At 40.4% G+C, this 20,904-nt stretch overlaps 2 protein-coding genes across 4 annotated transcripts; both read right to left on the bottom strand.

The window, feature by feature from the left end:
• Positions 1–35: 35 nt before the first annotated feature.
• pabpc1b (poly A binding protein, cytoplasmic 1 b) lies at positions 36–8,416 on the bottom strand. The gene is made up of 14 exons (XM_008422096.2): positions 7,710–8,416; positions 5,137–5,330; positions 4,697–4,812; positions 3,212–3,351; positions 3,029–3,123; positions 2,782–2,919; positions 2,421–2,516; positions 1,969–2,335; positions 1,779–1,889; positions 1,535–1,680; positions 1,371–1,455; positions 1,121–1,251; positions 521–620; positions 36–426 (listed from the first exon to the last, which is right to left on the bottom strand). The coding sequence occupies exons 1-13, from the start codon at positions 7,900–7,902 to the stop codon at positions 528–530; spliced, it is 1,905 nt and encodes a 634-aa protein (XP_008420318.1). The 5' UTR covers positions 7,903–8,416; the 3' UTR covers positions 36–426; positions 521–527.
• Positions 8,417–10,554: 2,138 nt separating this feature from the next.
• Positions 10,555–20,206, bottom strand: ywhaz (tyrosine 3-monooxygenase/tryptophan 5-monooxygenase activation protein, zeta polypeptide). 3 transcript variants are annotated; one of them, XM_008422089.2, is made up of 6 exons: positions 19,745–19,852; positions 17,585–17,880; positions 15,891–16,014; positions 14,300–14,463; positions 13,024–13,119; positions 10,555–11,935 (listed from the first exon to the last, which is right to left on the bottom strand). In XM_008422089.2, exons 2-6 carry the CDS (start codon positions 17,873–17,875, stop codon positions 11,858–11,860), a joined length of 753 nt encoding a protein of 250 aa, XP_008420311.1. In that variant the 5' UTR covers positions 17,876–17,880; positions 19,745–19,852; the 3' UTR covers positions 10,555–11,857. The 3 variants fall into 3 exon arrangements, with proteins under 3 accessions (XP_008420311.1, XP_008420309.1, XP_008420310.1); XM_008422087.2 differs by lacking the exon at positions 19,745–19,852 and adding an exon at positions 20,124–20,206 and having other exon boundaries at positions 10,556–11,935; XM_008422088.2 differs by lacking the exon at positions 19,745–19,852 and adding an exon at positions 20,124–20,205 and having other exon boundaries at positions 10,556–11,935; positions 17,585–17,877.
• Positions 20,207–20,904: the final 698 nt, after the last annotated feature.

Here is a 20,904-nt window from a genome sequence, read left to right as displayed (position 1 = left end):
ATCGCAAAACGGGGAAGACAGGAGAACATAGCAGATGGATTACTTTAGAACTTTTATTCAAGCAAGCAAAAGGTAAAAGGAACTTTCACAATAACAGGCTTTGGAAGCTCAAACGTTCAAACATTTAAAAGGGATAAAATAGCAGAAAGGAATGCTTCCACTTACATTTCTAGTACATTTTTCCTCTAAAATGTCTCAAACCGATTATTTTTTGTTTTTTAGGTTTTTTTTTCCTCTTTTTTTGCTTTTTTTTTTAGCTCGGAAAAGCAGACCTTATGTTACAGGACTGGCTGGAGACTTGTTTCCATCGTTTGCCTTTTTTTAACTTTGTATTTAACATCTTTTACTTTGTTTTACTTATTTTTTAAACATTTTTTTTTTAAACCCTTCTTCTGTGCGTGAAGCTCGTCTCAAGGCTGCCCTCTCCTGTGGAGGAGGGAGATTGCAGTTAGACACATTCGGTTTTTCCATAAAGCTTTCAGCATAGGAACAACAACAACAAAAGATCTTAAATGCATACCTTGGGCTCAAACACTTGGGACAACAGCTGAGTTAGTCACAGTCTTCTGAGCGGCCTCCTTGGCCTGGTGGGCCTGCAGCACAGCCACAGCCTCGTCCACCTGCACAGATATTTGTGTTCGACATCAACCCCAGCAGCACAATGCTATGTTATAGTGATTTATATGCAGCAACATACAAACGTAATTATAAACTTTTTCCCTTTTTTTTTATATTATTGTCCGTCAAGTTGATACTTTACTAAACCACTGTGTTGGAGCTCTGGCTGGATGTTCAAACTAGATGAGCTGCTTGGAAGACAAACTCTTCCCCACTCTTGCCGCCTTTTACATGTTTTCTTCCAGGTTGTATTTGGACTTCAAGGAAACAGAAGTCAATAAAAACCATGCATCTTTTGTGTTGCTACGTCAAGTAAAATCTTAATAAAATCCATGAAAATTTGTGTAAATAGGATGCAATTAAAAATTCCTAAAAGGAAATTCATACTTTTGCAACCGTCATGTTTATGATCCTCCTTATGTTGCAGCAGTGAAGTTCTGGGGCGACGTACCGAGGCTTCGCAACTACAAGCTTGTTTGTATCAGAAAACCTAAGCGGTTACCTTGGAGCGGAGAGACTCTGGGGACTCCAGCATGTGAAGCAGCTCTGAGTTGTCAATCTCCAGCAGCATGCCAGTAATCTTGCCTGCCAGGCTGGGATGCATGTTCTGGATGAGAGGGAACAGACGCTCACCTACGAGAGAGACGGAGAGGATTTAGAATCAAAGGCCATTAGCCCCCGGTGACGCTCTGGGACGTGTTTGACACGTAGAAACCACAGCATCCGCTCTGAATGCCGTCAGCGAAGCTCACCCAGCATCTGCTTCTGTTCCTGCGGCGGAGCGGCGGCCAGCATGGAGGCGGTCAGAGGCTCCTGTCCCTGAACGTGGACTGCAGGCTGAGTGGTGGGAGAGGCAGAGTCATTACAGGCACAGCTGTACTCTCCACTGTCGCTACAGAGACGGCAGCAGCCTTACCTGCTGCAGATTGACCTGTGGCTGGGAGGTGATGTGCTGCTGAGGGTTGCGGACCCCTGCGGCGTACTTGTACTGAGGAACTCCGCGCACCGGAGCAGTTGTTGCCGTGGCTGCGGCGGGCGGTCGGGGAGCCACGGTCTGAGCGGCTGCAGGAGGAGCCAAACACAGAGAGAAGAGAGAATCAGCAAGATACAGAACACGAACAGAACGCGTTACCAAACGGGTCTGTGCCGACTAGACTGACCGACACGCTGGGTGGACATCATGCGAGGGACCTGATTAGCGGGCCGCATGGTGCCGAAGGTCTGAGGGCGTGGAGCTGATGCACGCATGGCACCGGTCATGTTCTGAAAGTCTGAGAGACGCATCAACGATTAACGAGCCGTGAGACGGACAATCGGGGCCCAGGTAAGGTTTTTTTCGAAAACGCTCACGTTGAGGTCGGACCCCCTGGGTCGTCCAGCGTGGGCTCGGCCGCAGCTGAGCCATCTGGCCCGCAGCTGGGTAGTAGGCGGCGCGGTTCTGGGCCTGAGGTATGGCAGCCATGAAGTAGCCGGAGGGCGGGGCCGGCTGATAGGGGTTGATGACGGGATTTGGCACGGCGCGGACGCTGGCCATGCGCTGCATGTACTGGTTGGTCAGGTGGGCTTGGCGCTCCTCTTTCCTCTGAGCCAGAGCCACGTACAGAGGCTTGGTGGCCACGATGCGCCCGTTCATCTCAGTCACGGCTTTGGTCGCCTCTTCCGGGGACGAGAAGCAGACAAAACCGAAGCCTTTGCTGCGGCCGCCTTCCATCATGACCTGGTAGAGGAAAAATCAAACGTGAAACTCCAGAAGAGTTCGGCAGCTCATTTCAGTTTTGAGATGAAAAGGCTAAAGGTCGAACCTTGGCACTGGTTATTGTGCCGAACGGGGAGAACTCCTTCCGCAGGCGTTCATCATCAATCCCGTCATCAAGGTTCTTCACATACAAGTTGACACCCTGTCAATACGAACAAATATTTTGAAAACAAAAGCAGCTCAGCAACAATAAACAGCAGGTTAAATGTAAAATTCCTGTCTGCAGCAGGTCTTTGTCCCCAACAACCCGAGGTGAAGGGAAGTGGGGCCCATGAGCTGCAGAGTTGCTGTTGCAGCCATTTTGGCCAGTGGACCCTACTGCAGAGGGAGCACTGAATTTGACAAAGCTGCAGTTTTAGATTCCTCGCGAGCAGACGGCGTCTGATCCTGGAAGCATTTAAGCTCACCTGGTAGCGAGTCATACGGTCTTGTTTCATTTGCTCAAATTTGCGCTTCAGCTCCGTCTGTCGTTCCACCTTCTTCTGAGCACGGCCAACGTAGATGGGCTTCCCGTTCAAGTCCTTTCCGTTCATTTCATCCACTGCCTGAAATTAGAAACAATGCGACAAAAATGGCATTAAAAAAAAAAAAAAAAAAAAAAAAGGTTCAGCTATGGTTACTATAAAAGAGAGTCGTGTTTGTCTCGAGTCAAACCTTCTGCGCGTCTTCGTGTCTTTCAAAGCTGACGAAGCCGAAGCCTCTGGACTTTCCGCTGTCATCTGTCATGACCCGGGTACTCAGCGCATTTCCTGAGCAGCAAGACACAACAAGGTTGTCGACCAAAACTCCTATATCTTTAGCAACGTCTTTGAGGAGCAGATAGGAAATTGGACTGACCGTATTTACTGAAGAGCTCTCTCAATTTCTCATCATCCATATCATCACCAAAGTTTTTAATGTAAACATTAGTAAACTCTTTTGCCCGGGCGCCCAACTCGGCCTCGCGCTCCTTACGAGATTTGAAACGGCCAACGAACCTGTGGGGGGGAAAAAAAGCAAAGAAGAAGAAAAAAAGACATTTAGAACAACTAACTAACATCACATCAGTAATGTTGGTCTGTTGATGAAATCAAATCATATTTCCAACATTGTAGAATCGAGACAGTTGCCCATCGACCGCCTGCTTTTTGTAGTCGGCAAGCTCCTGGCAGAATCCTGGCTGATATTTACAAGTAGGACTGAAACCAAAGAACACTGTGCCAGCTGTGAAGCATGGTAGTGGCAGCAGTATGCTGAGGGTCCATGGCTCTGGTGTAAAGAAGAAACTGGTTGGAATAATGAGGACATTATTCAAACCATATTTCAATTTTTCCTTAAAAATGAGTAATCCAAGAAGACGATAATTCAAACATGGATCAAAACTGGTCCAGGAATGGATTAAGGAGACTAAAATTAGGAGAAATAGGAATAAAATCAGTTTAGAGACTTGCAGAAATGCATAGACTAAGAACCACTTTCTCTGAATAATCTAGTGGCTAATTTTTGGGTTAAATGACAACTCAAAATAATTATTTTTTTTCTCAGAAACATATTATAGGTGTTAAACGTTTATAATAAAACTTTTGTATTTATTCTGTACCACTAAATAAGTGATATAATTAAAACAGGTAGACTAAACTTAATTCAGGCCTCTTCACATTAGCCCACTCAGGCAGCTAGTCAGTGAAACGGACTGAGAAAACTGAAAAAGGCAGCAGACGGACAGCAAATTTTATAAATAAATGGATTCTATTTATAAAGTGTCTTTTCCAGCATTACAAAACTAAATCATGTATTATTTATGTATTGACGAACAAAAAGGCAGAGTATTCAGAATATTGAATATGATGAGGCTGAACTGGGTGTAAACAGAAACGGGTCTCAGTTCTGTCAAAATAATCTATTTCTGTTTTACCTTTCAGTGTTTTAAATACTAAAATATATATTTTTTATTATGTAATTGTTTTCTATAAATTTTTTAATCCACAAATCTCTGGTCAATTTTGAGCTTTATTAGTAAAGCTGATATGACTTGCTTCGAGAGTTTGTCGTGCTTCAATGCGTTTCATTTGAAAACTTCTGTACCTGAAATTATTTTTGGCTTTTAAACCCAAAAATGAGCTAATAAACATTTAGAACCTGGTTCAATAGTCAAACAGTTTAAGAGCCATGATTAGTTTGAAAGAGCAGCAGAGACGGAGCAGAGTCTGCTCAGCTCCGGCCAATGACAGGAGCTGAACAGACTCCCAGTTCTCCCAATGAGTGCGAGTCACAGCCCAGGATTGTGCCAGAAGCTTTTTGACATCTCCAGAAGTTCAGAGCCACTTAAAAACATCCACTTACACTTTTCTGTCATTGAGCAGCATGCCGTTCATTTTTTCAATGGCTCGTTCTGCAGCTTCCTGAGTCTCAAAATGCACAAAGCCGTAGCCTTTAGAGCCATTCTCATCACAAACCACCTGAGACAGAGACAGAGAGGACATGTGCTGCTTGAAGTCACACACACACATACATGTACACACACACATGCTGGAACAAACATGAACCGGTTAAAGCACACCTGGCAACATCAGTCATGGCCATCATGAGCACCAAACTTTTCTCTTTACACCGTTTTACCATATCGAAATAAAAAGTAACGTTCTGATGTGTTAAGTGTGATGATTGAGTATTAACTTGAAATCTAGAAAACACTTGCATAAAACAGCTTAATGAGTGAGCATCACCAACTGCAAATGTAGCATGCTACGACCAGAGAGACACTAAAGAAAGCGACGCTTTACCTTGCAGGACAGGATGTTCCCGAAAGCAGAGAAGGTGTCATAAAGAGCCTTGTTGTCAATCGACTTGTCAAGATTCTTGATGAAGATGTTTCCCACGCCACTTTTTCTCAGAGACGGATCACGCTGCGACCACATGATGCGTACGGGCCGCCCTTTGATCACGTCGAAGTTCATGGTGTCCAGAGCGCGCTCAGCTGGAAGAGGACAGATATTTTACTCATTTAACACTTAATATACACTGTAGGAACTAGTCACTGGTGTAATGCTAAATTTACGAAGGGAAGCGATTAAAGTGGTAGGGAATGTTTCTACTTTCCAACTAATCTGAAAAACAAGCATAAAGTTTTTAACTTTAATCGTTTTAAAAGACTTAATGATTTTTGACAACTCAAACAAGCTCAAGGGACAAGAACTTGTCCTAATCTGTTTGTTAGGCGTGTCACCGGCCTCTTCTTTTTTCCCCCCTCTTAGAAATGCCACAAAAATGACAGAAAACAGGCTTAGCAGCATGTGATGCTGCAAGAGCTCAACTAAAACTGAGCAAATATTACAACACGAAAAAGAGGGAGCGGTAATTTAAAACTTCCCTGGTCAGACAGCCTTACTCATCAGGCTGGGTTCTGGAAATATTTGCTTACTCGTTTTATTTTACAGCAACAATCATATCACAGAGTTTATTTTGACTTACTTGAAACTGTATTCCCTCATCACAAAATATGACCTACAGTTGTGATCCCTTACAATTAAACCCACTGCGAATTCAAGGTTACAAGTCTGATTCTTGACCCGTACATCCACATTGCACTCCTCAGCTGAAACTACTTGCCAACATGTAGCATTAAAAAATCAGAAATCCCCTTTAAGTAGACAAGAGGTATAAATCAAATAACTGCAAACAACGGGAGTGCTTAATACAGAATGCTGATGAGACAAAATAGCCGACTCTCAAATAACATCGACAATCTTTGTTTTGCACAGTTCGACGAGTCCCAGCAGCATCGCATCGCATCGCGTTACCGCCGACCTCCGGTCCGGCGTCCACAGGGCCCTCTAGCCCCTGGTCTTCAAGGCACACTGCCCCGCATGTTTTAGATGAGTCTATGATTCAGCACACCTGATTTTAATTGGTGATTGATGTACAGACATTTGCTGAACTGCAATCGCCTGAATTTGGTGTGTTAAAGCAGGGAAACATGAAAACAGGCAGGGTGTATGACTCGCCGATAGCCTCGCTAAAAGGCACGGCCAAAATCTGTCAATCCGTTAAACTGGACTGTTGTGGATTTCTAAATGAAAGTCATGGTACAGTTCTTCAACCACAACATTTGGAAATTATTCTACTTTTTATAAAAAACTGTGTTTGATGAAGTGTTGCCATTTACATAAATGTTTTCGATACAAAAAAAAAGTCCCTTACTTTCACCTTTTGGCGGAGAAAACTGGGCATTTTGTCTTATGAATTTTGCACCCAAGGGAGCAGGGTTGTGGGTGTTAATATTTCAAACATTTATTCAATGTTTGTATGAAGCATAAATGAATGACAAATTCATGTTTTACAAGATAGCAATGCAATTTTATCCAATCAAACAGCACTGGGATTATTAAGGGGAGTTTTAAATGATTTAAGTCAATAAAAATGTTTACAAAACAAACTTTCTGATTTTGTTTTACCTGCTCAATAATAATCTAAACACACGTAATGAAATTAACTGAGTAATCAGGTTTTTTTTCTTAAAAATAATCTCTTCATCATTGTGGACTCAGAAGTGTTTGTCATATTTGCCTTTCTAAACGAATCATTTTTTGTATTTTTTTTTAGTCTATTCCCAGCTACAAGAACAGGACAAAAAAAATAAATAAATCAACAGTAGACATTTCGGATTCCCCATGCCCTCAACTGCCTGTGGCCATAGATTTAAATAGATTGAAAAATGATAAAATGTAATGTTTCTCAATACCATTTTTACTGACTCATTCTTACATTAATTTGTCCCTGAAAGAGTTTATTATACACAATTGTTGTTTAAAAACTTAAAAGAGTCTTCTCATGATAGATTACACGGAATCAATTTCCACAGCTCTGTGTAAAAACACACCCATGGGAGCAAAAGGGCAAAACAGGCCCACCCTCTTATCACCAGCATGCAGAAAATGCTTGCTAAAGAGCACATATCGAACCTCTATGGAACAAATGGCTTGTTTTAAGTGAAGCAGCAATGACATTTTTACCCTCTTTTCATACAGACAAAGGTCCACTCAACAACTTAAAATTGTTGGCAATCATTTTGTGGGGATTGGAAGGTAAATTTGTCAGCACTACAGTTGGGGTGCTGCCCGGACAGAACAGATAAAGAGCCCTTTTTTGGCAGCCAGCAAGGGCCCTTTTACTTTGCTGAGGTGGGCAGGGCAGGCAGGATGTGGCGCTGCTCTGCTACGCCAGTGGACCAGACCCCACCGCAGTCACATGTAGTTCACACAGCCTGGCCCCCTCTCTCTGACTGACAGCCCATTTAAAGCACATGACTGCATTTATTAGACATTTTAACTGAATGGTTTAGTAATATCCGACTTACCGTCCGCCGGCTGTTGGAAGTTGACATAGGCGTATCCGAGGGAACGCCGGGTGATCATGTCCCTACAGACCCGAATCGAGAGGATGGCTCCGGCTGGGCTGAATTTCTCATACAGCATGGCCTCGGTCACATCTGGATGCAGGTCCCCGACATATAGGGAGGCCATGGGATAACTGGGAGCGCTGGGGTTCATCCTTATTTCTCTCCTCCTCGAGACTAGCGGTTATAAACGGACTACGCTTGAGTTTGTTAACGGGAAAGAAGACGGAGGGGGGGGAAAAAAAAGTTGCTAACGGTCGGTATCGTCGGTAGGACCTTTGATGCCGAATTGTAAACGTTATACAACCGTTGACTTGTCAGTTAGGAGTCAAAACGTCTAATTCGAGTGTTTTAAAACGACACAACGTCGACTTCAGTTCGAGTTGAAAGACCCTTTAAAATTTGACAAACGAAAAAGAGGGGGGGGAAAGCTAACGACTGAAAAAAAAAAAAGCCGACACGTTGGGGTACGTTACCGTCAGTCCTCGACCGTCTTTACTCCCTCTTCACCGACTTGTTACAAAAAGAAAGAAAAAGATTTTTTATATTTTTTTATGTTTTGAATTTTTTTTTGTTTTTTTATTTTTTTATAGAATGTGTGATGAGCGAGCTCAGAGCACACACGCACTCACACAGCACTGACAGCCGGGGTTGAAGGGAAGGAAGCAGAGGGGAGGTTGCTTGACTATATATCGATGTATGCGTCACGCAAATGGACCAATCATACTGCAGTATCCCTGAGGGGGGGAAAGAGGCGTTACCCAGGAGGGTAGACACGATGATGATGATGATGATGGTGGTGGAACCCTGAAAAACGTGTTTAAAAAGCGAATACTATCTTATTGTTATGCCAACACTGACCTGGTGTAAAGTGAAACTGAATAAATGATTCAGTTTCACTGAATGATCATTCAGTAGATGCCGTTCTTTGTGAATGGCATCTCCCAAATGTGTAAATGACTTAAAACCATCAATTTCTGAAACTCTCATTCTATTTCAAGTCATATTTTTATAAACCAAGACCTAAAAGTCCAATTTCACATTTGAATAAAGATTGAGTCAACATAAAAATAACAGAGCACCTTGTAAAAGTATTTATTGTCCTAAACTTTACTAATTTTATTCTTTTACAGTAACAAATTTCGCTGTATAGCGAATAAATAGTGGAATGGGAAGAAAATGGTAGTGTGACAAGAATTTGTTTTCAGCCTCCTTTATTCTAATACCAAAAATAAAAATAAATGTCATCAAATAATCCCTCAGAAGTCTATAAACAGACACATTTTAATCTCAAGATGCATACAATTCTGTGAGAAGCTTTTAGAAAATATTAATTAACAAACAGCATCACAAAGACCAAAGAATATAGCAGACAGGCCAAGGATAAAGATGTGGATAATTTTAAAGGATAATTAGGTCATAAAACAATACCACAAGCTTTGACAAACCGATGGAGAACTGGTGAAACTCAAAGACAGGTGTAATTTCTTGGTAGGTTTGCAGTTATGTAAAGACGTATTGTTACCCTTACACCTACAAAAGCTAATCAAGCTTTATGCCTATTTGAAACGTGCTTGTTTTTAGTTTAAGCAAATTTACTTAAACAAATGTAACATGCGACAAGAAATTATTAGTTTTATAAAAACATATTTTATAAAGACAATTAGAAACAAATTTAACTAACTTTTTTTTAACATGTGAAAGATGAATTTGCATCATTACATGCAAATTGCAACCTAAAACTAAAAGTAATTAAATAAAAATTTTGTTTGTATTCCCCAAAACTCCTTAGAAGGGATCAAAGGTGTTGGAGATGAATCCTATAGCGGGCCAGAAAATTTTAATCCTCTTTCCCTGCCTGCATTTTAGTCCTACTGACATGAGAATTCAATGCATAGATGTATATAAAGTTATCAGGCTTTTTAGATAGTATATGATCGTCTTTCCCGTGAATGCATGCAGTATTTTCTCCTGTCTTTCGACAGCCGCAGTAATCATCAGCAGAGGGCAGCATTGTTGGTGAAAACCAACCATCTGTCAAACTGAATCTGCCTTCAGCATCACATGCCTTAAATTATGTCTTTACTTTGGCAGCGGAGAAGGAAGAGGTTTTTGTCACTTATCTCAGAAATGTTCCCCAAAGTTTTCCCTGTAGATGTAAAGTGTGTTAATCTCTGCTGTGATTATAACTAAACTTTGACCTGCAGAGTAGCATTGAGCTTTTGATATAGCAAACACTAAACTGTCAGTTTACCATAAAACAAAAAAGGATTCTGTGGAACAGCACCTCGTGTTCAGTCATACGTGGTGGAGTACGTGTAATGCTGTGGCTGTACTTTACCTCCAAATGCCCTGAGAATCTTGAGACTACACAAAACATTCATGACTACTTGAAACTCAGGAGCAACTTGTTCAAATCTAAATCTGGTGGGTTCTTCAGCAAAGTGAATATGGGTTGTCCCTGGATGTGTGATTATAAAAAATTTAAGATATATGGATATATTAATCTCATCTTAAAAGATATCCATATGTAACTGACATTTAGATGCATTTCCTAAAGCATAACTAACATTTGTTGAATTGTGGTGGTTTTGGCATTAGATTCAATTATGATACCAGTAAGTCTGTTTAAAACAGTTAATTGCAGCAGGATTTGTTACCCACTGAATAAATGTACAATAAAAAAAAAAATCATTTTTGCTGCTGAAGTAAAAGCAATTCATAAAGGCAGTTAGAAATTGTAAATGTAGCTGGCACAAATGTACATAAAAAGCTGATTCATCAACACAGAAAAAGCACCACAAGACTCAGTTTGAATGCTTTAATTCCACTTACATGAAAGCACATAACCAAATAATCCACTCATTGTGTAACTTGCAAATTTTGTATCCCATCTTTTCTTTTAAACCAAAAATACTGTAATTAGAAGAAACTGGCACTACTTTGTAACTACGAAATGGCTTTTAATGAAGCTTTCTACGACAATTTCTATGCTCACTTTTTACTCCACATCATGATTTACTCCCATAAAAAAAGGTAAATATGTTAAAACACCAGGTTAAAGCTAAATACTAAACTAAAACTGCCAGTTTTGAAACATGCCCAACCCCCCACACCACACTACTGAGAACCACATACAGTCTCCAGGAGTCTAAGGGAATAAAATACAGAAACTTAAAATAGAAAAGAATACCTGAATAGAAAAAGAGTAGAAAGCCACATAAAAGCGCATGGCAAAAAGTATCCTCTGCACCACTGAAGAGGTAAAATATCAAAAGGTTACAGTCGAGCCATTTTGAATCAAGTTGTCGTCGTCTTAGGCTGTTAACTTTTATGTGGTATGCAAAACTGCAGAAAATCAAAGATTACACATTTCACTGTTGATAATGGGTCGCTTAACAAATGGACCAAAGTGTAAGTGGTCGTCCAAACAGAAAACACTTCCTGAAACATGTACCATCCATTAACACACTACACGGGACACCAATAGGGCGGGATGGATACAAGCACTACAGAGACGGAGCTTCACCTGTAATAGTGTACAATCACTGCTTACTGTCAGATGGAACATTTAGGGACCCTGCCCTCTGTTTACAGTGGTTTCAGAGAAAGTTTAGTGGACCAAAGTGTCACAAAGGTTGTTTAGTTCAAGTAAAAACATAGAAATTGCCCAGAGACAGATTAGAGGTTGTCTTGTTTGTTTTCCTGCAACAGCAGCAGCTTGCTACACTGATAAATGTTACAGATCACTGGGGCAGACCTAGAAGAGGGACCTAAAGTCGACAAAACAAAAATACACAGGTTGACGGAATAATAATAATGTTCAAAAGGAAATCAAGTCTATTCCATTCTTTTCTCTGTGGAGGTGCTCATACAATAACACACTCACTCACACGCGCGCACACACTCACTCGAACGCACACGCACGCACATTCACTTCAATGCATCCGCACACACATCCTGTACTTTTACACACTGTCAGAGGAGTGTAAACATACATCTCTGTGCATGTATGTGCACACACGCACACACACACAACCAAGCACACAACTTAGGCTGGTGAGAGGTAAAAAATGTGTTTTATTTTTCTCCCGTTGTCTCTCTGTAGTTCAGTTCTCGGCTGCCGGCTCCTGCTCAGTCTCCTTTCCTTCCTCCTCACCCTCTCCCTGCGCGTCCGACATCCACAGCTGCAACGAGGCGTCGGAGGAATGCAGGGTTGAGCACAGTTTATCAAAATCAGCTTTTACAGAGCAAACGCATTAATAATCACTAACCTTTGTCATATTGTGTGACTTTACAACCACAAGCTTCAATTTAATTGGGAACAGACCAACACAAAGTAGAACACAATTGCAAAGTTAAGAGAATGAGATCCGGTTCAGCCCTTCATACTCTGATAAAGAACAACCTGAATCATGAACCATAACTCAGACTGGTCAGGTAGAAAGCAGTGGAGAAGTTTAAAGCAGTTATAATACAACCTATCAAAACACATGAGCACTGATCAAGCCATCATGCAGTATTACTGCTCTCACAAAAACAAACAATGGAAAATAGTAACAACCCCAATAATACTTTTAATTATAGGGCTTACCAGATGCAATCATGTAGAGTTTATCACTACAATAACTCAATGTTCTTCCGGTGATTAAATAACAAACAAAGGTCCAAACAAATTCTCAAGCCCTTTACCAAGAAAGACCTGGAAAGGATGGCACTAATCGGGTAAGCAGTTAAGAGGCACATGGCATCTTTGGAGGTGCTACAGAAATCAACAACTAATGTAGGAGAATCTGTCAACCGCACAGCTAACGTTTGGAAGAGTTGCAGGATAAAAGCCATTGTTGAAGAAAACACACTTTATGTCTGGCTTCCACTTAGACACAAGCTATGTGGGCAACACGGCACATACGGAGCTCTGACCAAAAAACACCCAAACTGGCCTGCATGCAAAACATTGTCAGAAAACCTCCACTACCTCCACATCTTCCTGGTAATCTAGGGGGAAAAAAACTCAGTAGAACCGGGCACAATAATCTAACCAAGCAGAATGTTTCAGAGTACAGTATCGTCATGGATGTATTAGAATGGCCCAGTCAAAGTTCTGATCCAATTCCAATTAAGAATCAACTGTTTCCATTTTACAATTATACTCTACATGTGTTGTCCCACCAAATTAAAAAAAACACACAGAAGATTGTGTGTTTTAATGTGGCAAATGTTCAAAGGGTGTGAATACTTTTACATATAGGTCAACATGATGCGAGTCACTCACTGTCAGATTGTCACGGAGCAGCTGCATGATCAAGGTGCTGTCTTTGTAGGAGTCGCTGTTGAGAGTGTCCAGCATGGCTATGGCTTCGTCAAAGGCCTGCAGGAGACAGGAGGGGCATATTTAAAGTAATGGCTAAATGGGGAAACTACATAAAATACACAAGTCTCAAATTTTTCAAGACTGCTCAAACACAAGATTGGTAGGAGGATTTAAAGTCAACATGCGTAAAACAGAAGACAAACTTTTCGAGATTTTAGTTTATCGTCCACTCTTCAGACTTTCACATACAAAGTGAATTCAGTTTGTTGTGATGCTAGTTCATGCTTTAGAATATTTTATGATCAATGGTCAAAAGTACAAAGCTGGAATCACAGAACCTTTATTCACAGTTTCAGCATGTTCATACTTTCACTTAAGTTTAGTTTTAATAACTCCAGATATTTGAGTAAATTTAGTAGATTGGTTTTATCATGAAACATGATATTTTAGATTCTGCAGCGTCCTAAATGGCTTCTGCACCAACTTAGATCAGTTCTATGCTTGATCACCTGTAAAATATTATAGACTAAAGATACATATTGTTTAAAACATGGTTGATGATCCATATTGCCTTTGTTAGGTTTATGAAAATTTAAAAAAAGAAGTAATGATTTCTTAGGCATCTAAACCACCAGACTCTATTTAAGAACCACAAGTGCAGAGGAGTGGTGATCAAAATCGGTCACTAAGTCACTGAACCGAATGAATGGGTCAATAGGTCCTTCCTGCAGAACCTGATCTAATGTTGAGGAGGTAACCTGGTAACTCTAATCAACCTTGCAGGATTAGGGAAACAACCACAGCAAGCTTATGAAGCACAACTGCAGAAAAAGCAGGAATGTTTTCAGTTTGTAATCCTTAAATAGCTTTAAAAATATTGGAAATTTAAACCTTCATTAATCAATGTTTGAAATTCCAGTTCCAAATTAAACATGGAGATGCAGTTCCATCAAGCTTGGCTTAAAGAACATTATTCCTTACATTCACTTCCTCTCACTTTAGAAGAAAATGAAGCAAAAGCTCTGTAGTTCCACATCCAGCAAAATTTACTCGTTCCCTTTTTTGCTTGTAATACATTAAAATAGCTGAATGTTCATTGCATCAACATCTTTCCAAACAAAAGCTTTAAGTGTGAGTCATGTAAGCAGCAGTTCTCAACATTAGCTTTTAAAAACCCAAAGGTTAAGTTGGTTAAACGAAACTAAAACAGGACTGTGGTTGGAGAGGGGATTCTTACCGACTTGGCCAGTTGGCAGGCCTTATCAGGCGAGTTGACGATCTCGTAGTAGAAAACAGAAAAGTTGAGCGCGAGGCCCAGACGGATAGGATGTGTGGGAGGCATTTCTTTGATGCTGATATCCAATGCCTTCTGGTAGGCTTCTTGTGAGTTGTTGATGATGGCTTCATGAAAGAAGATGATTAATCAGGTGAGGATACACGTGTTCAAAGGAAGAAAAACATATAAAAGCATATAAAACATCTGGATACTAATATGCATCAGGTCCAAACAGCAAAATCCAGACACAGCTGTCTAAATTTATTGTAAAAGAAGCTTTCTTAAGAAAAGCCTCATATCCTTCAAACTGATGTATTTTGCCCTATTATTTGTTTGGGGTTAAGCATTTGTGAAATGAATACATACTTATTAATTCACTATTGTTTGGCTTTTTTACCTGCAACTTATTTTAAAACAGAGGTTTTAAACTCTAGTCCTTGGGTACTGGAGCCCTGTACCTTTTATATGAGTTTCTGGTGCAGCACATTTAAATAAAATTCATCAGCAGGACTGAAGGCTTGAATGAAGGCTGAGAAAGTAATTTAACATTTTGATTTATGTATGCTGGACCTGTGGTGCTTCTAAATATTGCAGATTGGAGTTTGAGACATCAAAACTATCTAACACGTCTTGGCTCTTCTGCTATGATAAAAAAAAAAAGGACTGGTAAAATTCTGAAATACAAAGTCCCATTTTAATTGATAAGTGGAGGAGTTTTCCACAAAACTGGCACTACAGGTTTTCACTGCCTAGTATTGGCTGGGAATGTTGATCTGTTTCCATCAGCACCAGACTGATGCCAGGAGAAAGAACTGGAAGTGAGCTCATGGAAACCAACAACCAATCAAAATGAGTTAAAAATGGGTACGTTAATGACACTGGGGCATCTATTTTGTAGAAGATTTATGTGATTTGTGTTGGTATTTTTCATCTTTGCACTGCAGCTCTATGGATACTTTTAGAAGCCCTGGAACTGGTTAAGAACTGGCTTACTTTAGTGGGGAGAAAAAAGAAAAAAGGCCAGAAAAAAAAACCCAATGATTAACAACAGGATTGGAGAAATACAGATCAATGACTGAACAGGGCTTACACCCAGCCAAAAGGGATCATTTTAGATTTACAGAGGTAATAATAATCCATTTCCTTCACACTTTATGAGTGATTTACATACAAGTTGCTTTCTGAAACGAACACGGTTTATATTGCGATAGAAAATTAGGAATAAATCCTGGCGATTAAAAGCAGCCAACAGCATGGTGGCAATTAAAAGCAGCCAACAGCATGGTGCCGCTCTCTTTGCAGCAGCCCATCTCTGCTCTACAGCTGACAGATGTAGATCAAGGACAAAGAGGATGTCAGTATTCTGCCCACAAACACCTGAAACATGCCAAGTCTTCACAATATGGAGAATTTACAGGATCTCTGATCAGAAAACATTCATCCTATCAAGCTGATGAATGAGCTACAGACCATTACACAGAAACGCACTGCAGATCTAGGTTTTAGCACAAGGATAAATATAAAGCAATGCATGAAGTTGCGTTTTGCTTACTTTCCTTGTCTTCTCCAGTTGCCACCTCAGCCAGGTATCGGTAGTAATCTCCCTTCATCTTTAGGTAGAAGACTTTGCTGTCAGCGGGCGTAGCTTTGGGGATGAGATGTTTGTCGAGTAAATCCTGCAGGATAAAGGGTACAATTTTAAATGCATTTACATAGTAAACCCTAAAAATAAAAACTTTGAAAATATGAATTGAATAAAGCACCATCACCTTTTCACCGCTTCTTAAAAGCAGATGAGCAATATTAAAAACACACTGACAAAAAGAGCCTTTTGAGTCATGCCCGCTCACACAGGTAGGCACAACTTTCCAGTGAAATTAGCATTTTTATAAAATAGAACAATGAAATTAGTCACATGTTCGGCTCCCCTTGAGACAATGGTTAGTAGAACCGCCTGCAGCTGCAAGTCTTTTGGGACATGACACCACCAGCTTTGCAAGTTTAGAGATTAAAAGCCTATTTTTTGCATAATAGCTTAAGCTCAAACTATCCTTGCCATGTTCAAGTATTGTTGCATATCAATCAAATTTTCCTTTAACATCCTGAACGTCCCATGACCTTTATGATCTTGGTCACCAAGATCTATATCAGTTTACAATCTATCCCAGTGGGCCATAATATAATTGGAAAGATGAGCTGCAATGCATGGCAACAAAAACCTCACAGTCAAATACAGGCAGCCCGTCACAATTACTCTTTCCATTCTCCAGAAAATTTTCTCCCAGGATTGAATGGTATTTACGTAGCTTCATTCAACCCCATGAACTCTTATCCATGATGCTGCCACCATAGCAGACGAGGTGTAGTTCATTTTATCAGAGCCCCTTCTTTCACATGCTTGCTGTGTTCTCTTGTGGCAAACCTCTCTCTTCTTCAAAAGACATTGAATTTATTTAGAGGACTGATAGTTAAAAGAGCTTAAGAATGCAAGTGAAGGTTTTCAGATAAAATGTTAAAAATCAGTCCTTTACATCACAAGTATGAAATACTTTGTATTTCAGTATCAAAAAATACAGTGACTTGGCAAAATTTGAAAGAAGTTAAACATGATTGTTACAATGCAATGTAAATGTACACAGAACATCTACATAAAGACTCCATCACAAATAAAATATTCGATAAAAACAGAAGAAATTCACAGCATAAACCCTATTACAATATCCCTGCCGGAATCGAAAATCAGCTGGTCTCCAAAGAAACACTGACCAATGGAGTGTAAAGTATATTCCTGACATGTTTAGAAGCAAGTATTTAATTTTAAAAGAAACTGTAAAGCCTTGTGAGGCCCTTTTTGGGATAAAACTGCCATGTGGATGACATGCTGGACTTCTCCCTTTATTCTACACTCCTAAATCATCATGTTTAAGTACCACATGCAGCCAGTAGGTGTCACCGCAGCGTCCAATGAGGAGCCCCTTCCTGCTAGTGCTCTGCATGTTAATTGTTGACATATCACAAAATAATCTTAAAACAACTGAGTAAGCATAAAAGAACATTTGTAGCGCTGAGATAATCCTGGTTGCTTCAAGTCTTTGAAAACCTGATAAGCAATATACCAAGTAATACCAGCGATCTATTCATCTTCAAATTGCATACAAACAAATCTCTGAATCACCAACTTTCCAAAAGTTTAATCAGAAACCTGCTTATTTTCTCTTTCCACCACCTGCTTTAACCTTCCCTTACCAAAACTTCCTTGCAGATGTCGTTCAGTTCCTTCTCGATTTTCTCCCTGTACTCCTTTGCCAGTGCCGTCTTGGTGCTGTCTGACTTCTGCTCCATGCTGGAGACCACCCTCCATGAGGACCTCCTGGCTCCCACCACGTTCTTGTAGGCCACCGAGAGCAGGTTGCGCTCCTCGTTGTTGAGCTCCGAGCCCTCCTCAGTGACGGCCTTCATGGCTGCGGCCATGTCGTCGTAGCGTTCGGCCTGCTCGGCCAGCTTGGCCTTCTGTACCTGCTCTCCCTTGTCTGCCATGGCTTCTGTGCAGCGCGAGGAAGGACAGAGGAGAGGAAGTCGGGGAAAAACAGGAACCAGAGGTGAGTGCTGGATTTGATGCATGAACTAACTTTTACATTTAACTACAATAATGTAAACAAATTTTCTTTGTGTAACAAATTATTCATTACCAAAACACTCAAATGTTTTAGAAATCTGTCACATCATGCACAGCAGCTAAATTTCTCCACTGACAGACAGCGAAGGATATTTCTATTCCATCCTAAAATTAGTTGCTATCGGCTCCAATCCCTTCAGTGTTTCACTCTTTGTGAGTAAATCTGCACAGCAGCTTCTTAGTTCATTATCGTTATTATTCACTCTGAATCACCTCTTGATTTACACAAAGAAGCAGAGATGCAAGAGGTTGTTTAAAATAGGAAAGTGCATTTCTTCATTAAAATAGAGGTAAATTCTGGCTGTTGCTGCTGGTCAATTTTCGGCATCAACCATGCAGTTTTTGTCACATTATACTTCAATTTCTGAGCACAGAAAAAAGAAGCTTACAACAGGACGTCGATTTGTAAATACACATTTTCCCTTAGCTTTTAGCCTCTGTCTGTAGTGGAATGTACAGGATTTGAAGATGTCGGCATCTCCAAACATTTAGTAGGCTTCTTTCAGCCAGCTGATTTGCAGTGCTCAGCAACCAGCTGGGAAGGAGCAATGCTTCTTTACTCTATGTACCATACTGCCACAGAATACCCTGATCATTCAAGCATTTGCTTTGGCATCTCGGTATACAAACTTCAAACTGCAGGAGTGACGTGACGGAAAATCTTAGCGGTTGCCATCTAAAATAGCAAGCCTAAAGCCTGCAAACCACCAACACACGCAGACTGCTGTTCAAAGTCAGTAATGCTAACCAAGCTGCTGGCAATAGAAGAATAATGACTGCTTTCCTCTTGAATCAAGAAAACCTTGTTTTTACACAAGGTTTCACATTAACAAATATACATACCTATAGGACACTCTTAACAGTAAAATCACAAATAAAAAAAAATTAAAAATAAAAAAAATTAACAAAGCAAGTAAAAGCTTTGTAAAAGTAAAAATTGGTCTGAAATCTATTTGCCAGATTTGTTTCTGTCTGATCAGTTATTACAGATGAACAACATGGCAGAGAGAACACTTTCGTCTGAATGTATTAGAATTAGGTATCCAATATGTGACCAATCGACTTCTTTAGCAAAGTCAATATGAAAAGCATACAGCCCACACCAGTTTATTAACTAGCAATACAAGAATGGAGTGTATGGGCCTCCAAAGGGGCTTAACTGGAATACAAAACATTCAATCCAAATCTGGACAAGTATATCAAATGCAGGAACCCAAACTGCATCTGATATACTTGCCAGGGCAGCAGTAAGTCCTACTGCCCTGGCAACATGGTGACTGATTTATTGCGCTGGGACTTTTATTTTTTAACATGTCGCGAGTACTTATGTGGACGACCAGAATGTTTCATTCAATAAAATTCAGATTCCCTGTGTTACATAAGAGGCTTTAAAGCTATGACTCATCCCAGCTTTACAAAAAGATTAAATCAAACGACCATTAACAGGGAGAATTCCCAACACACACCTGCGCCCTTCTGAGGAATGTCGCCCACCCAGTTTTACCTCACTCTCTCTCACACACACACACACACACACACACAGACATACACACGCGCGCGCACACACACCTGCCCACTGAGGTCGAACCAAGTCCGACTATATTAATGACGCTTTTCATAAATGAATACAAGTTATATTTTCAGTGCCTAACGATGCCTCGCACAGAGAAAATACGAATAGTTTCACTGAACGCGTTTGACGGTGAGATGATTAAAAGAGCCTAGCTTACTTCAGTTCACAGTGAACGCCCTTTTTCGCCTTCCGGAAAACAACGGAGCTGCTGGCTTTGCTCCCATTAACCGTCCGGTTTTAAGTCGCTTCATTCACAAATACGGATTCGACACACCCACAAGCTACCCTCTTGAAAAAAAAAATGCCGAATACAAGAATAGACGCGTTAACGAGCAGCAGCTTCGCGCTGCTCATTCAGCAGACGCCGAACAAACAATGACTGGGCAGCGGAGCATCAATGACTTCCACCTACACCCCAGACAAAAACGGCGACCAACGTGGAGCCCGCAGCGACTTCATGACGTGCAGAGGGAATTCAACAATGTCTTGGGAAACGTACATTAGTAGTAAGAACGAAAAATAGATGTAGGACTGACCTGTGAATGTCTTTAAACGGTGTCGCTCCTGATGCCGCGGCCGCACAGCTGATGTTCTCTCCCGCTCATCCACGGGGTTTCCCTCCAATCAAACGCACAGCAGCAGGGTCGCGCCGGGACGGATGACGTCAGGCTTATGTTGCTAGGTAACAAAATTTACAGGCAAAATTTTTACCGCGTTTTGACCAATGGGAAATCTTTTTAGTTGAGCTTCCTCTTTTTTTGTCTAAATCTAAAAAAAATATTGAAGGGTGATATTACACGCCCATATCTTTACAATTCATTTCTAACTAATACATATTTTACAAAATGTTCATATCCTCCTTTCAGTCTTTGTTGGCAAATAATCCCTGTTTTTTTTTCCTTTCTCACTCACAGCAATTAAAAAAAACTGTTTATATAGTTATGAAGAAGTAACAGGATGGAAAAGACTTTGTGACAGAACCATACTACTAGTAATAATAAATAAAAACTGAATATAAATTATAAAATGTTTTAGTTTACACAATGATAACAGTGTAGTAAATGTAAAAAGTATAATTATCATACTTAACATAATAATGTCATATTCTGAGTGTAAATGTAAAATTACATTAGAATAAATTAAATTCTGACTAATTTTCTGTTTCTAGAATTAAAGATTTAGATACATTTAAAGCAAAGAGATAGAACGTAGGACAAACACTCCAGAGAATGTTAAATGTTTTATAATATTTAAAAATGCACTATTTGTAAAAACTGAAGCCAACCAGAAAAGGATCATCCTAGCTTGATCTCCCTA

Source organism: Poecilia reticulata, linkage group LG11, assembly GCF_000633615.1.
Source record: "Poecilia reticulata strain Guanapo linkage group LG11, Guppy_female_1.0+MT, whole genome shotgun sequence".
NCBI classification, from domain to species: Eukaryota; Metazoa; Chordata; class Actinopteri; order Cyprinodontiformes; family Poeciliidae; genus Poecilia; species Poecilia reticulata.
Note: the sequence above shows the minus strand (reverse complement) of the source record. Positions and strands in the feature narration are given on the sequence as shown.